The following is a 16092-nucleotide window of genomic DNA, read 5'->3' as shown; positions in this document are numbered from 1 at the left end:
TGCTTGCAGCAAAGAGCAAGCCATCCATACTGAGGGTGGTTAAGCAAACCGCCCGTGTCGTAAACATAACTCAAGCAACTGCCACTACAGCAGAGCTTCAGCGGGGTGCGGGGGGGATAAATATTATGCCAGCACAAAACTGTGAGAAGAGTGTTAACAAAGAAAAAGGTTAATTCAATCACAGCACCCTTGGTAAAGCAAGGTGAAGGCTTGGTAGAGGGTTTACCGTGGCAGTGCAGTAAAGACATAGCCAGCAGGCACGTCGTCATAGTTACAAGAGCCGGGCTCTATCAAGGGGGCTTCGACCACAGCAGCTTTGAATTCATGCAAATCTCTGAAAGTCACTGGAGGGTGAAGCAGTGGTTTAATACTGAATCCAGGTCTGGCAGTGCTGCACCCTGGCTAGGACTGCCCACCAATCACCTGTGTGAGTCAGAGGGTTACAACATGTGGTGCTGTCTTCCCTGTCTCCCATTGGCTTCGCCTACAACACCGGATCTCATCAGACCTCACAGTCTCAAGAGGTCACTGGAAGTCCATGCTGTCTCTGGTCTGTCTCGACTTGATCGTAGAGCACAGAGCTGAAGCAAGCCGTGTCTATGGTGTGTAGACATTGACTACTTTACAAGAGCAGGGCTTTGCACACAATAATGATCAAACACACAAACCTCCCGTCCCTAACCTCGTGCTGTAACCTCGATCAAACACACAAACCTCCCGTCCCTAACCTCGTGCTGTAACCTCGATCAAACACACAAACCTCCCGTCCCTAACCTCGTGCTGTAACCTCGATCAAACACACAAACCTCCCGTCCCTAACCTCGTGCTGTAACCTCGATCAAACACACAAACCTCCCGTCCCTAACCTCGTGCTGTAACCTCGATCAAACACACAAACCTCCCGTCCCTAACCTCGTGCTGTAACCTCGATCAAACACACAAACCTCCCGTCCCTAACCTCGTGCTGTAACCTCGATCAAACACACAAACCTCCCGTCCCTAACCTCGTGCTGTAACCTCGATCAAACACACAAACCTCCCGTCCCTAACCTCGTGCTGTAACCTCGATCAAACACACAAACCTCCCGTCCCTAACCTCGTGCTGTAACCTCGATCAAACACACAAACCTCCCGTCCCTAACCTCGTGCTGTAACCTCGATCAAACACACAAACCTCCCGTCCCTAACCTCGTGCTGTAACCTCGATCAAACACACAAACCTCCCGTCCCTAACCTCGTGCTGTAACCTCGATCAAACACACAAACCTCCCGTCCCTAACCTCGTGCTGTAACCTCGATCAAACGCACAAACCTCCCGTCCCTAACCTCGTGCTGTAACCTCGATCAAACGCACAAACCTCCCGTCCCTAACCTCGTGCTGTAACCTCGATCAAACACACAAACCTCCCGTCCCTAACCTCGTGCTGTAACCTCGATCAAACACACAAACCTCCCGTCCCTAACCTCGTGCTGTAACCTCGATCAAACACACAAACCTCCCGTCCCTAACCTCGTGCTGTAACCTCGATCAAACACACAAACCTCCCGTCCCTAACCTCGTGCTGTAACCTCGATCAAACACACAAACCTCCCGTCCCTAACCTCGTGCTGTAACCTCGATCAAACACACAAACCTCCCGTCCCTAACCTCGTGCTGTAACCTCGATCAAACACACAAACCTCCGAAAGCAGACGTGAGGAAGATACTCATTCTCCACAACAATGACCTGCCTGGATCAACTTGAAAGCACAATTACAACTCCACAGAATGAGAGTGTCATCGGAATCATGGAGGAGAAGGGTTAACGAGTCCTGATCACTCTTCAATCTGGGCTTTACTCCCACTCCACAAACGAGGGGAACGGCTCTGGAACTTGTCTTGGCCCCGTCAGACTTTCTTTTTGTCTGCAGCTGTGCTTGTTTCTGACAAGCCAGCGTTCTCCTCCTGCACGCTTCAGCCCTTATTGAAATACAGGCTGCCCTGCACGCGGTGTGGGTGCTGCGGGCGACGCACTGTAGCAGGCTCAATCAAGGAAGCCAGCGTTTCAGAGTGGAAAGGACTTCCGAAATCAAATGAAAGTCTTGCGGGTGCTGCCAGTCATTACGCTGAAACTTGTTTTGCTTGTCAACTTTAATGAGGTGATTTGTCTGCCGTGAATGTAAGATGTCTGGCTGAAGGAGATAATAGGTGGTAATAGTGTAACTGGTGCCTGTGCCTATCCCTTTTAAAAACTCATTTTCACTCCAATTACAGAATAAACACGCTGCCTTCCCTTCCCTTCCCAAACGCTGTCCATCGACACTGCAACAGCGCCACCACATGGGCAACGCGATGTTCCTGAAACGGCAGTGCAGCTTACTGCAGATAGCGTGATCCTTTACAAAACCTGACAAACACGCCTGGCTAAGGCATCTCGTCCACCCCCAACGACTTCTCCAGAGCTCACCTGTACTCTCACAGAAATCCCGATCCGCACTAATCTCGGGCGACCCAACGTGACCTGAGAGCAGTGCCGATGGGGGCTTGAAGTCGGCGAGGGAGTTAAACCTGCCAGGCAGCCCTCACGGAAGCAGCTCACTTGACAAAACGCTGGAGCAAAAGGCAGCAGACAGTAACTCAGCCCCCGGACTGAAACCCACAGCTCTGGAGGTGAAGGCAGGAGAGGACAGTAACTCAGCCCCCGGACTGAAACCCACAGCTCTGGAGGTGAAGGCAGGAGAGGACAGTAACTCAGCCCCCGGACTGAAACCCACAGCTCTGGAGGTGAAGGCAGGAGAGGACAGTAACTCAGCCCCCAGACTGAAACCCACAGCTCTGGAGGTGAAGGCAGGAGAGGACAGTAACTCAGCCCCCAGACTGAAACCCACAGCTCTGCAAATATCAGTCTATCCAAAACCACATATCATAAAAACTATAAGATCAACAACCATGAGACCTCACTTCCGTCCTCTCCTAAAAAATACTCAAAAAACTCTCATATTCGGGTGTCTACACACAAAAAGGACTTTTTGGTGTCGAAGACCGCCAACTTCCTTCCTGCCTCCCTGTCATTGAGTCGGGGTTCTGACTTTAATTTTTGTCGTGCCTCCACAGTCCGTCCTCTCATGTTCATTTGAGTCGTGGTCTACTTTGGGTGTCGAAATAAAAAACAGCCAAACTTCCAACTTTCCCGAAGGACAGGTCAGCCCCCGGACTCAGGCAGGAGAGGACAGTAACTCAGCCCCCAGACTGAAACCCACAGCTCTGGAGGTGAAGGCAGGAGAGGACAGTAACTCAGCCCCCAGACTGAAACCCACAGCTCTGGAGGTGAAGGCAGGAGAGGACAGTAACTCAGCCCCCAGACTGAAACCCACAGCTCTGGAGGTGAAGGCAGGAGAGGACAGTAACTCAGCCCCCAGACTGAAACCCACAGCTCTGGAGGTGAAGGCAGGAGAGGACAGTAACTCAGCCCCCAGACTGAAACCCACAGCTCTGGAGGTGAAGGCAGGAGAGGACAGTAACTCAGCCCCCAGACTGAAACCCACAGCTCTGGAGGTGAAGGCAGGAGAGGACAGTAACTCAGCCCCCAGACTGAAACCCACAGCTCTGGAGGTGAAGGCAGGAGAGGACAGTAACTCAGCCCCCAGACTGAAACCCACAGCTCTGGAGGTGAAGGCAGGAGAGGACAGTAACTCAGCCCCCAGACTGAAACCCACAGCTCTGGAGGTGAAATGCGTAAGATGCTTGTGATAGTTACTCCAGACTGGAGCGGAAACCTCCAGAGGGGAGCAGCAGGAGAATCAGCCCGCTGCTGTGCCACCCAGCCCCCAAAAGCAAGGTCCTTTTAATTACTTCCATTCTGTACATTATTATTATTATTATTATTATTACACTCAGAGCTCGTCCTCATCATCACCAGCGCTGTAGCAGAAGTCCTAGTTGTACTCGGGCCAGATTAATTCAGACGTTTTTATAGAAAAACTTATAAATAGCAGAGTGCTTATTGAAAAGCCAGGGGCAAAACAGCGGCGTGATCAATTCAAATTTAATTACGATGTATCTAAAACGCTGGATCAAAGCATCATAAATTCTGTACAATAAGAACTCGAGGGTTCTTTCGGTCTGGTTTTTTTTTTTGTTTTGTTTCCTTCTTGAGACTCAAGACTGCTTTCTTTGTAAGCGCTTAAGGTTTTATTGTGGATTTCCATTGATTTTGAATCTACGAAGGCTGTGTATTGAGCAGCATGGGAAGCTCTCCTGCTGGCAGCCCTGCCCTGCCTCCCCTTTCACCTTCTTCAGCGCGGTCTGGGGTCGCTGTGGGCAAAGCCGCCTTCTACTTGCAGTTTAACCCCGCGACTCCCGATTCCCACACAAGCAATCCCTGCCTGTGATTCTGTCGTTCCCTGCGATGGTCTGTTTCCAGATAGGGAGCCTCATCAAAGCGACCTACCCATTCTATTGAACTCCCGAGATATAGCCTGGTGCATTTTTCTCTGGTCTTTTTTGTAACTCATTCCCCACCCCCAATAAGCTGCAGGCTGTGAATACAGCACACAGTGATCGTTTCAGAAATAACCAGTAGCCTGCGAGTCTGTGGGCTGCTGCTGCTCACATCGATATGAAAGACGTGTGTGTGTGTGGAAGCTGCTCCAGCTGCACAGCAAGCTAGCACCGTTAAAATAATAATAATCCACCTCTGTGCGCAATCAGTCAGTTTAAAAAAAAAATAAAGATGAAAAGCAGGATCTGGACTCATTGATTTTATCTCTACACTCGGTTCTCCGTTTTGTGATGTCGGTCTCTGACTCTGAAGATCATCTACAGAAACAGCAGCTGAGTGCTCAGCCTCCTGGAAGTGAGCTTTCTGCGTGAAAATGTCAACTCGGCAAAGTGCAACAGCACTGCAAAGTGTAATACAGCACTGTATCACAATGTGCTGTATCACACTGCTATATTACACTGTGCTGCGCTTCCACTGTGCCGTATCACATTGCTGTATTTCACTGTGCTGTATCACACATTGCTGTATTTCACTATGCTGTATCACACTGTGCTGTATTTCACTGTCCCGTATCACACTGCTATGTTACACTGTGCTGCGCTTTCACTGTGCCGTATCACACCGTGCTGTATTACACTGTGCTGTTTCACAATGTCCTGTATTGCTCTGTGCTGTGCTTTCACTGTGAGGAACTCTAAGGGGATTTCTGCTGTCTGCTGAAGTGCAGCTCAGGGGCTGAGCTGTCTCCGAGCGCGGTAAACAGGACCTCACATTGCCATAATATACAATACCATTGTCTTTTTGTTATTTATGAACTAAGACATGCTTGCCTATTGAATTCTTTTAAGCCCATTCATCATGAATAGGTCAGTTTTGTTGTTTTTTTTGTTTTTTGTTTTTTTTACAGTGTGCAAGTTTGTATTTTAATTATTTATGAGACTTCTAACGAGATCTGTGCATCGGGCATTTGCATAAAATAAATAAGGAGTCAGTGCAGCTTGAAACGCTGACTGCGGGGCCACCTTCCTATTAGTCCTGTGTGCAGCATGGCTTTCATATTTCCTTTCCCTTCTCAAACCTGCACGCGCGAACACACAAGCGCGCAACGCACTCGCACACGCACACACCCTCCTACTGTAGAAATCCCAAATCGACCATCGAGGAGGGGGCACGCCAGCTCTGGCCAAGCCTTGGTTCCCTCTCCAGTTCGGTTGTTTCCAGCGCTTGGCTACTACAGGTCCTCCACGGTTCTGAACAATTCCCACCTGTTTGAAAGGGCTTCTCAAAGTGGGGGGGTCAAGCAGTAATTATTATCACTGTGTGCTTCAAGCTGTCTCTACAGATGCTCAACACTGTTCTATATGTTGTTTAATATTCCGGGGAGCTCCACACAGAAATGTGGCATTTCAAGAATCGAGTTAGAGAAGCAGCCTGTTCCTCCCACACTAACAGGGCCATTAGCCAGTTCATTCGAGGATTTACACTGGAGCGAGCGAGGCAGCCTCTCTCACACACAAAGCTAAAGATTGTTAGCTGGCAGGGAGTTTGAAAGCGATGGGCTCCTGTTTACTGGCCTTTCTTTAAATGAAACGCTACAAACTAACGGACGAGAGCCGTGCTTCTCCAGCAGTATCGCAGCTACACAGAGAGCAGAAACTGCACACACAATCCCCCAGTAACGAGGGCTCATATTAACATGACACACTTACTGGAGGATCCTGTCTGTGCGCTCGCTCTAATAATGCTAATAATGCTTTATTGGCATGACAGCAGATCAAGTATTGCCAAAGCTACAACACAATATACAAACACACACTAGAAGAGATATCACACACACACACACACATTAGAAGAGATAGGACACAACACACACACTAGAAGAGATACCACACACACACACACACACACAATTCATTCTGTTGTTTTCTTCATCTCCCCTCCCACCCCAGCACTCCTGCAGTTAGCTACCCGAGCGGCACATAACATAATAAATAAAACCCAATTGTAAAAGGCCCCAGTAAAATGTCAATGCTGTTATATGGAAAGGGCATGGGAGTAGTGCTGTAGTGTGAAGACAGGTAAACTTTGCCTCCCACAAGTCCAACTTCTCATGCATTATTTAAAATGAAGAAGAAAGAAGAAAATACAGACAGTGGCACAGCGTGATTTACCTTCCCGCTGTAATAACACTGTGCAAATATACACTGATGCTTTAGAAGCACACTGGAATAAGCCCCACACCATGCGTTAAAGATGCAGCCAGTTTAACTAGAGGGGGCATCGCTGCAGCTTGACAGGGTACCTGTGATGTGACTCAACTGGACTGACTGCTCTGGAGTGGCTCGGCTCTGCTCAGAGAATCAGACTCTTCAGTGCGACCCGACTGACAAGGGGGAGGCAGATCCAGGGTCGAGCCGCTATCATTCAGCGCGTCGGGAGACGGGAGTTTTACTGGGGCTCGCGTTGTATCCCGGTCTGCTGTGGTCGTCGCATCTCAGAGACTTTTTACAAGAAGAATTAATGCCCCCCCCCCCCCGTGGTTAAACACAGCTCTCAGAATCATGTCTGAATTCTAAGTGATACACCAGGGTGCGAGCGCTACCCCTACAGGTCTTACGAAGCACTACATCTGCTCGAGGAGGTAAGAAATATCAGGGTGGTGTTTTAAAGGATCCCCAGATGGACACAGTACTGTGCCCGGTTTTTAAATGCCACTCTGAGCCTGTTTGTGATGTTACAGTGCGCAATCACCCACACAGGCTCAGGTTCCTGTGTTGTGAAGAGTTCTGTTTTCTCAATTTCATGCGCCCGTGATTACTGGACTGTGATGGGAAGGATCTAACGAGCCCCTGCCCGCTCCGTTTCCACTGTTTCAGGAAGGTCTCAGTGGAACCCACAGCAGACTGCAGCGAGAGTGTCTGCCTTACAACGCGCCACCCCAGACTGTCTGCCTGCAACATCCAACTGAAATTGCAAAGCAGCAAAAATCACGCGAGACACTGCGGCGAGCTGCGCTCCCGTGCAGCAGAGTCTACAAACCTGGGAGCGATCAGAGGCCTGAGTGTCACAGGCTTGAACGCTGGCCAGGACTGTCTCTCACCACGGGCTCCAAACTGTATACTGGAACCAACAGCCTGTCCTGCACCTCCCCAGTGTCTCTCTGTGCACATTCTTCTTCCTTGGTTTGGCACCCCCACCGCCTGTAGCTCAGCTGATATTTTAATTACCCCCCCCCCTAATTAAAGAACTTGTTAATTATGGATTAGGAGCCACTTCCCTTCCATGCCACGCACACTTTTTTTTTGTTGTTTTTGTAAGTTATTGCATCTGATGTTGCTCAAACCAGAATGTACGGATTTATTTTTATTTAAAAAGGTAGACAACGAGGACTCAGTTGAAAAAAATAAATACAAATTGCTTCCGAGCTGCAGAGCGTCTCCTTCTGGGACTGCAGGATCCATCTGTATTCATTTTTGTCCTCCACTCTCCTGCGCAGATATACATCGTGCCGGCTCTTCAGAGATACATTCCAGGCCTCCCCCCTCCCCCTCTCTTTCTGGAAGAGCAAAAACAAAGCAAATAACCTCTGCCTAGTCCTGTCACCCGCACAGCTGAAATAAATGAGATTTTAAAAGAGGCTCCCCACGCAGCAGCTTGACTGCCGTGCTGATGACAGGCTGGATCTGAAACGCGGTATTATTTTTGAACACAGCCTCAAGTTTAGCTCGCGTGCACGCCAGCAATCTCTCGGACGCCGATCCCGTCTCTAATTGGGCGTACTGGGAACCCAGCGAGATGCCCGCTGCTCGCCTTCAATCTCTGCACTGGCAGATGCTTTTCAGCCCCGGGGCAAATGGTAGATTTAGATCTGCTTTTCAGCAGACGTTACTGCCTTCCCCTACCTAGCACTGCGCTGAGTTTTAGAAGTCAGTGACAGACTCCACTGGAAAACAGCGCTGTAAAGGAAGGGAGTGTGCGAATACCAAAGGGCAGCTTTGTGGATTATTTACCAAAGTAGGGCAGCCAACAGGGAACGGCTACGTCAGCACCTGCGCGTGGATCAAAAATGAAAACAAGACAACAAGTTCTTTAAATGAGTCACTGTGAATATCAGCTTGAGAAGAGTGAAGTACAAGAACATCATGAACACAAAGTTAACAAAAACCACTCAAGTGTGTGCTTTCACATCAGGGGAGGATCGGGGGCTAACAAGAGACCAGCCTTGATGGGCAGAATGGCCTTTTCTCATTCCCAAACTTCTTATGACCTTAGACTTCACGGACACACACACACGCACGCACGCACACACATATACATTCGCGCACACACACAGCTCATTCCTTCTATGAAAAGGGCTCTGGAATGTTTTGCCCAGTCTGAATGACCTGCTGAGTACATGAGCATTTAACCCTTTCCTGGCCGGTGCGAGTCCGGCTCTTGGTAACAGAGAATGGGGAGCAATAAGGGAGGAGGAGGAGGAGGAGGAGGCTGTCAAACTGTTGAGCCGTGAAAACAGAGCAATGCTGTGAACATTTCCACAAGCATTCCAATGAAAAAAAGGGAAGCAGGACAGTGAAAAAGCAGAGACGTTAACAATGAACAAACAAAACAAATCAAAAAAGCAATAAAGACGAGAAATGAAAATATTATAAACAGTTTATTGGGCTAAAGTTGAGAATGATGAAACTGAAGGTTCACAAGATTAACATAAAAACAGAAAAAACAACACATAATAAATAATATTAACACTAGAAAATACAGAAAAGAAATCTGCTGTTTTAATTACAATTACAATTAGCGGCTATCGCCTTCACAGACTTAGACATGTTTCATGAACTAAATATAACATGCATGTGAATTAAGCAAATCAGTAAAAAAAAAATTCTAAATCAAAATAAAATCTTAAATGCAATGAAATTAAAAAAATGGAATGGTTACCAAGGTAATGCAGGAAGTCAGGGTTCAGGGGTCAAGTTCACAATAATAACAAGAAATCCAACATGGCGTCTGGACGCACGAGTCTGGAAAAAATAGAGGAAGGAGCTGGAGTGAGTAAATCAATCTTTAAAATGAAATGCAAATCACGAAGGGGGGGGGAACGACACAGACAGCTAATTGGTTCAAACTGAAGCACGGCGACCCCTGGAGTGGAAGGGCCAGCGCTGGACACACTGCTCTCTATCTGTGGAGGCTCACCAGCGAGGGTCTTGACTACAAGTGGTAGAAACGTTTCTAGCAGGAAATCTGCAGGGTCATTTTGAGCTCTTCCCCCCACCCCATGCAGGTTTCGCTGTGGTTTTCATGATGCTTTGCAATGCTTACCTGTGCTGTATTACACTTCGCAAGGCTTTTAGTGTGGAAGACTTATGAGGATGTCTAGCGCCACCACTGTTCATTTCAATAGCACTGCATTGAAACACTACAGTCCTGCTCTGCTGCTGAATTCAAGCACCCAGACTGCAGCTTTTTTAATATCAAGTTAAAGGACGGCTGGACTATACAGACCCTCATGCGTTCACATCACTGACTGGAGAACAAAAGGCACCGAAAAAGAACATGAACTGAAACCATCACTTACACAAGAAGCAAGAGCCCGGCTTAGACCAGGCAAAGGGCTTTTCACTGCTTTAAGTGCGTTACAAATTAGCAGTGTGATTGTGTGCATGTCTAGACACTTCCCTTGCTGCTTCCAGAATCTCAGATCACACACTGCAGCGTGATTCCCGCTGCCTTGGCTGGCATGCACACGTGTTGAGCTAAACTGAGCCAGCGTGCGAGGTCACTGCACTCCGCCAGAGTGGAGGAAATGAAGTCTTAATATCCACGCCTCTGGAACACCTGCGCCATTAATACAACGCATGCAGGGAGAGAAACGACACGCGAGCACTGCTGCTGTTATGAGGGTCAGAAAACAAAAAATTCATGAACCCCCCCCTCCTTCCCTCAAACAATAAGAACCACATCTTTGCCCACAAACTCAGAGGCAGCCTCAAAAGTTATGTGCTTCCCTCTAGAGCTCTGATTGTGCACCTCAGACAGTCTAACAGGGATTGTGAGGAGAGAGGATCATCTCAAATCAAACTGCCTTCACTACATTCGTTATTATAAACTTTATTTTTTTATTTTTTTATTTTTTTTAATAAAAGTTCAAACCTCCTTGGTCTGATTTTGAAACAGCTTTCATGCCAAGCCTCATTTCACCCTGTGTGTTTCAGTGGTAATATTAGCGCTTTTGTGATTGCTGAGCTGGTCAGGGATCACTTCAACAGGAGAGAGCGAAAGAGAGAGAGAGAGAGAGACACAGAGAGAGAGAGGGGGGACAGCCCCTCCTCAATCAAGAGCTGAGCGAATCTTCAAAAGGGCTCTTCAGTGGGCCATGGCAATTCTAAATTAGACGCAAGTCTTTAAAAGATTGCTCTGTAGCTGCATGCAGAAGTGATTTTAAGAGAGATTTTAAATCTCTTTGAGAGAGACTGGAACCCCTTTTTATTCTGCAGTGCCACATCCTCCCGAATTGTACTAGCAGGACCGTTCCAGGCACTGGCTTCAGATTAGACAGGACAGCTCTCCCTTCATCAACACAGTGCTTACACCCGCTCAGCGAGAGAGCAGCCCGCCCCACAGAGCCACGCGCACGGAAACTCCAGAAACTCATCAATACTTATTACCAAGACACGGCTGAAAGAACAGGGGGCGAGATTACATTTTCTTTTTCACATTGTTATTGTAAATCAACCCTTTAGGGAGGCAAATCATTTCAATAATGAGGCGTGTGCGTGCGCGCGAGTGTGCGAGTGTGTGTGCGTGGTATTTTTACTAGCACACTTGACTTCCCATTCTGACAGCAAAGAATACAATATAAAAGCAATATCTTGTTTCACGGTCTTCCGAATAAAGGTTTTTAAAAGACTGCAAGATTGCAAACGTGTGTGTGCGTGCGTGTTTGTGTGCCTGTATCTCAGTGTGTGTGTGTGTGCAAGTGTGTGTGCCTGTGATCATAATGCATATATTTTGTGTTCACAAGACTATGAGGTACCCTTTGCAAGTGTATGTAACATAATATATTCACAGGATATCATATTGAATAATAAACAGATCGAAGTGAAGTCAACTCTGTTACAATGCTGTTTGCCACCACAATGATCTCTTTAAAAAGAGGGGGCTGGAGCCAAGCCACCACTGCAGTGAAAAAACTCATTCAGGGAGTTAAATACAAGGAAAGTGTGCCTGCTCTGGAGGGGAGTGTGCCTGCTCTGGAGGGGGAGTGTGCCTGCTCTGGAGGGGGAGTGTGCCTGCTCTGGAGGGGGAGTGTGCCTGCTCTGGAGGGGGAGTGTGCCTGCTCTGGAGGGGGAGTGTGCCTGGGGGGGGGGGGGGGGGGGGGGGGGGGGGAGGGGGGGTGCCTGCTCTGCAGGGTGGGGTTTGACACAATGGGGGGGGGGGGGAAAAAGGGCTGCTCTGCAGCAGCATCCTGTTTGACACAATCATCCCTGGTTTAAAAAGCGTCTCTCAGATCGCTCTGCATCACCCAGCACAGGCTGGTTTCACTGTCAACAGTGTTCAATCATACAAGCGCCTCTCAGATCCCTCTGCATCACCCAGCACAGGCTGGTTTCACTGTCAGCAGTGTTCAATCACACCACTTCAGGTCAATTTAGAGAACGTGTCACCATGCCAAGACTAGAAGCCACTTGATCTGTGTTTATTTTATTATTATTATTATTATTATTATTATTATTATTATTATTTCTTGAAAGGGCGTATGAAGGAGCAGTCTGCAGAGACTGTCAAGATCTCTTTCAAGTACCCCTTATTTAAAAAAACAAGGCAGAAACCTTTCATCAAACTGCCACCAGCTCAGCTGTGCTTAGAGCCTGTCAGGCCATATCAACTGATTCTGCTTGAAAAGAAACTACAGTCACGGCTTTTGAAAATTAATTACATCTTGGGAAAACGTTCTCCATATTTTCGTGTTGTCAAGTCTTTCACCCTCCGGTCCTCTGAAAGCGTCACACAGAATCAAAAGGGCTGGACGTGATCGTCTTTAAAATACCCGATCACTAAAAAAAAAAAAAATCTGGCATTCACGATCAAACACAATCTACACAAAGACCAGTCACTCTGCTCCGGCCAAGAGAGAGAGATAGAGACAGAGAGAGAGAGAGAGAGAGAGAGAGAGAGAGAGAGAGAGAGAGAGAGAGAGACAGAGAGAGAGAGAGAGAGAGAGAGAGAGAGAGAGTAGACAGTCGAGACTAAGCTCTCTCTCTTCTCTCCTTCTGCCTCTCCGGCTCTCAGAGAGAGAGAGCGACAGGAGAGAGAGAGAGAGAAATAAAAGAATGCAATGCCTTTTACTGAGATTTAATTCAGCTTGAAATACTAACAGCAGCCGAGCATCCCTGAATCTTTAGAAGACACTGCGAGTCTGCTCACACACTTCAAAGAGACCGAGCAGGAGCGGCTACAGCATTAAGAGCAGCTCCCTCTGCACGGAGTTCACCAGAAACCTGGAACAGGCAATAAAACGCGAAGCTCTTGCACTGTGTGAAACTAGATCAGAACTGCACGGATTACAGCAAAACGGACTGGACTTCCACTATGCTGCGTGGCGCCTTCGTAAGCGGTCCGGACACTTCAACACGGCACACCTGCCTGTAACAAAAAGTTTGAAAACGCGAGCGATAATAACCCTGCTAATGTTACAATAAGCAATTTTAATAAATTCTCTTTGGGGAATATCTGTGGAATGTTTGTTTATTCTTTTCTTGTTGTAAGAGCTGTGCATAAATGATAAGGAGGCTCCTGCCCGGAGGCAGCAGGTTTGATTTTTTTTTTTCTCTTACCCAGCTCCAGGTATCCCAGCGTTTCAATGCAGGGATGCCACTCCTCTCATATTGAAACTGTCACCTAGGAGCTGGGAGGCATGCAGGCAATTTGAACATTGCAGCACGAATCAATGCCCCTCTGCCAGCGTGGAGCGTGCAATCCTTCAGAGGCAGTGCTGGTGAGACTGTCTCTGCCCCATTGCAGAGCGCTAACACGCTGAAACTAATGAAAGCACGGCAAGCGTAAGACGAGTATCCCTTTCCTACGGGGCTCCACTACGAGGGCAACAATAAGCGCAGATTATTTTTATTTTTTTTAAAGAATGGCCTCGCTCCCCCATCACTCCAGCCCACTCTTTCAATTCTGACACAAAGGGTCCCAGCACCAGTCCTTTCCCTTTCAGAGAGCGCTGTGTGAAATGAATGTTACATTTCTCTGCAGTGTTGATCACAAAGGCCTGTGGTGATGTACCACACACTGACTGCACCAGGCGCTGAAAGCAAACCCTAACCTTGCTCTGCAGTGTGAAGGGTTCTCCTCTCCCAGCGAGCTCTGTGCGTGTGCTCCAAAAACAACAGCACACAAAACGAGCTGCTCAATATTCCAGCCTCTCTCTCTCTCTCTCTCTCCGTTTATCTGTGGAGATGCGTTTTCAAGTCAGGTCTTTTCGTCAAGCACTCAGGTTTTGTTTTCGAAGCAGACTTTGCCTTGCCCTTTAAGAAGTCACAACAGTGACATTGCTCTGAAGGGTTAGCGTGCGTGCTTCTGCAGCAAAGCCTCTACGGGCTAGTGTGGCTAAACACACATCCCCTTTAAGGCGTTACTGTTTAAGTCAAATGTGATTTTCACTCTGTGGCCGGTTATCATATTCACATTATTATTATTATTATGATGCACATCTTTAAGTGCCACTGAAGGCACCTTTTAAGAGCCACTGAGCAAAACTGTTCCCTTGCCCTTACTAAGCTGTGTATAAAATGAAACGTCTCTTAATTTAACAGCCCGGTTTATAAGGGGTGTGCAACATGAGCGACAGGCGGGGGAGCGCAGAAAGCTCGATTGCAGCATGCCTTTAATTAAACAACAATACCCACACTGTGCAGTGAAGAGGGGAGTATGAATCCAGTCAAGGTCAGATATGACAGAAATCATTTCCAACGAGTGTCTATTATAATTACCAAACGCTGAGCTGGCTCTTCAGCACTGTACCGCCTTTCACCCTATATTACAAGTACTGCTCTGTCCCCTCTTCTCACACATGTAAATATCAGAGGGGGGCTCGGAGATAAACAATAAACAAGGGGAGCAGTTTTTAAAGCTGCGAGGTTTAGATCATTTTAATAGACCCCTGGGAGTTCTGAGGTCTCAGCCCAGAATTATAAACAATTATAATAAACAAACCCGCATTGAAATGTACAGACGGCTAGTTTTTGTCTTGGATGGCATGGGTGGGAAGCAGCCTTTCTTTAGTCTCAGATCGAAGGCTGGCGTCTCCGAGGGAGACATCTGGAAATCTGCCCCTGGCTGCGTTTGCCCTTGCAGGACTCACAATCCCTTGTCCCCTCTGTCGTCAAATCAGCCCCCGACCCCCCCCCCCCCCCCAGCCACTTCATCACTTCAATTCTTCACAAATTATATTTTATAAAAATAATCTAAAGCCATTCAGTGTGTTCCCACTCCACTGTGTAGTAAGCAATGCATTGCCTCTGCTGCGGGCGTGGGAAACAGTAAACAGACGAGGTAAATTTAATACATGCTGTAAAAAGCCCTTTCATATTGCACGCGTCTAATTTCCCCACTTTAAACACTGATTCACGTCAAAGCCCTGAAAGCAAGACAAATTCCCAGACTCTCTGTGAAGAAGCACGTCCGCCGCGGCACTGCTAAAGAAACACGAATTCAAGATCTCTCAGCAGAGCAGCGCTATCACACTCTGTGATTATTACCCTCAATAGCCATTTCTCTGTTCTGGTTTATAAGTAGATGCATGCTCTAATATATTACAAATCAAGATTTCTGTTTTCATTTCTGTGTCATTCATTTGTAGCCGTTAACTATACAAAAGTGGGGAAGAAAAATAAAAAGTCTTGATTGAATAATTAAGCGAATATTTGCTATTCATTGCTGATCTTTTTTTTCATGGTTTGTGGAAATGAAATCTCAGGCTGGAGTAAGTGGTATTTATTTTTCTTGTAAAGGGCTCGTTATCAGTATGTAGAAAGCGGGCTTGTGTCAGCCAGGGAGCGTTACGCAAAGCCACTCAAAACCTGAGCTGCTGTTTGATTAGCAGCCTGGTAGCAGATGTGAAAGGCTGCTATTTCTCTCACAGAATTATCGATTGCTACTCCATAGGATCACGCACACACGCACGCACGCACACACGCTAATAGTGTTTATGAGGGCTTTGCATTGACACACACACACACACGTTTGCTAACAGTGTTTATGTGGGCTTTGCATTGACTCTCACACAGACGCACGTTTGCTAGCAGTGTTTACGAGGGCTTTGCATTGACTCTCACACACACACACACACACGTTTGCTAACAGTGTTTACGGCGGCTTTACATTGACTCTCACACACCGGACTCATCTCTTAACGTCCAGAGGGGGCTGGGTGAGAGGGGGCAGATCAGCAGAGTTACACAATAATGAAAGTCACCGGGGCTACATAAAACACAGCTGCCTTGCAGTGCTCGAAATATCTCTTTACATGACGAGGACTTGGCCTGTGTGCTCATAAGGTAGGATTGCTCAGAGTTTCCTTCCTTGTGGGGACGACTTTTGACCC

At 47.5% G+C, this 16092-nt stretch overlaps 1 protein-coding gene and 1 long non-coding RNA gene across 4 annotated transcripts in view; one reads left to right on the top strand and one right to left on the bottom strand.

Annotated features, from left to right (window-relative positions):
- The first annotated feature begins 1722 nt into the window (after positions 1–1722).
- On the top strand, positions 1723–6187 carry LOC121328921 (serine/arginine repetitive matrix protein 2-like). The gene is made up of 4 exons (XM_041274067.1): positions 1723–1801; positions 1912–1990; positions 2512–2821; positions 3251–6187. Exons 1-4 carry the CDS (start codon positions 1723–1725, stop codon positions 3728–3730), a joined length of 948 nt encoding a protein of 315 aa, XP_041130001.1. The 3' UTR covers positions 3731–6187.
- A 1831-nt stretch (positions 6188–8018) lies between these two features.
- The window catches only part of LOC121328390, a 33002-nt gene continuing 24928 nt past the window's right edge, over positions 8019–16092 (bottom strand). For 2 of the 3 annotated variants that reach the window (XR_005951677.1, XR_005951679.1), the window contains exon 3: positions 9120–9502. This is a non-coding gene — a long non-coding RNA (uncharacterized LOC121328390). Of the gene's footprint in view, positions 8038–9119; positions 9503–16092 lie in introns of those variants that run through there. The other variant, XR_005951678.1, reaches the window with a different exon arrangement.

Source organism: Polyodon spathula, chromosome 16, assembly GCF_017654505.1.
Source record: "Polyodon spathula isolate WHYD16114869_AA chromosome 16, ASM1765450v1, whole genome shotgun sequence".
Classification (NCBI taxonomy): Eukaryota; Metazoa; Chordata; class Actinopteri; order Acipenseriformes; family Polyodontidae; genus Polyodon; species Polyodon spathula.
This window is presented reverse-complemented; position numbering and strand designations above follow the sequence as displayed.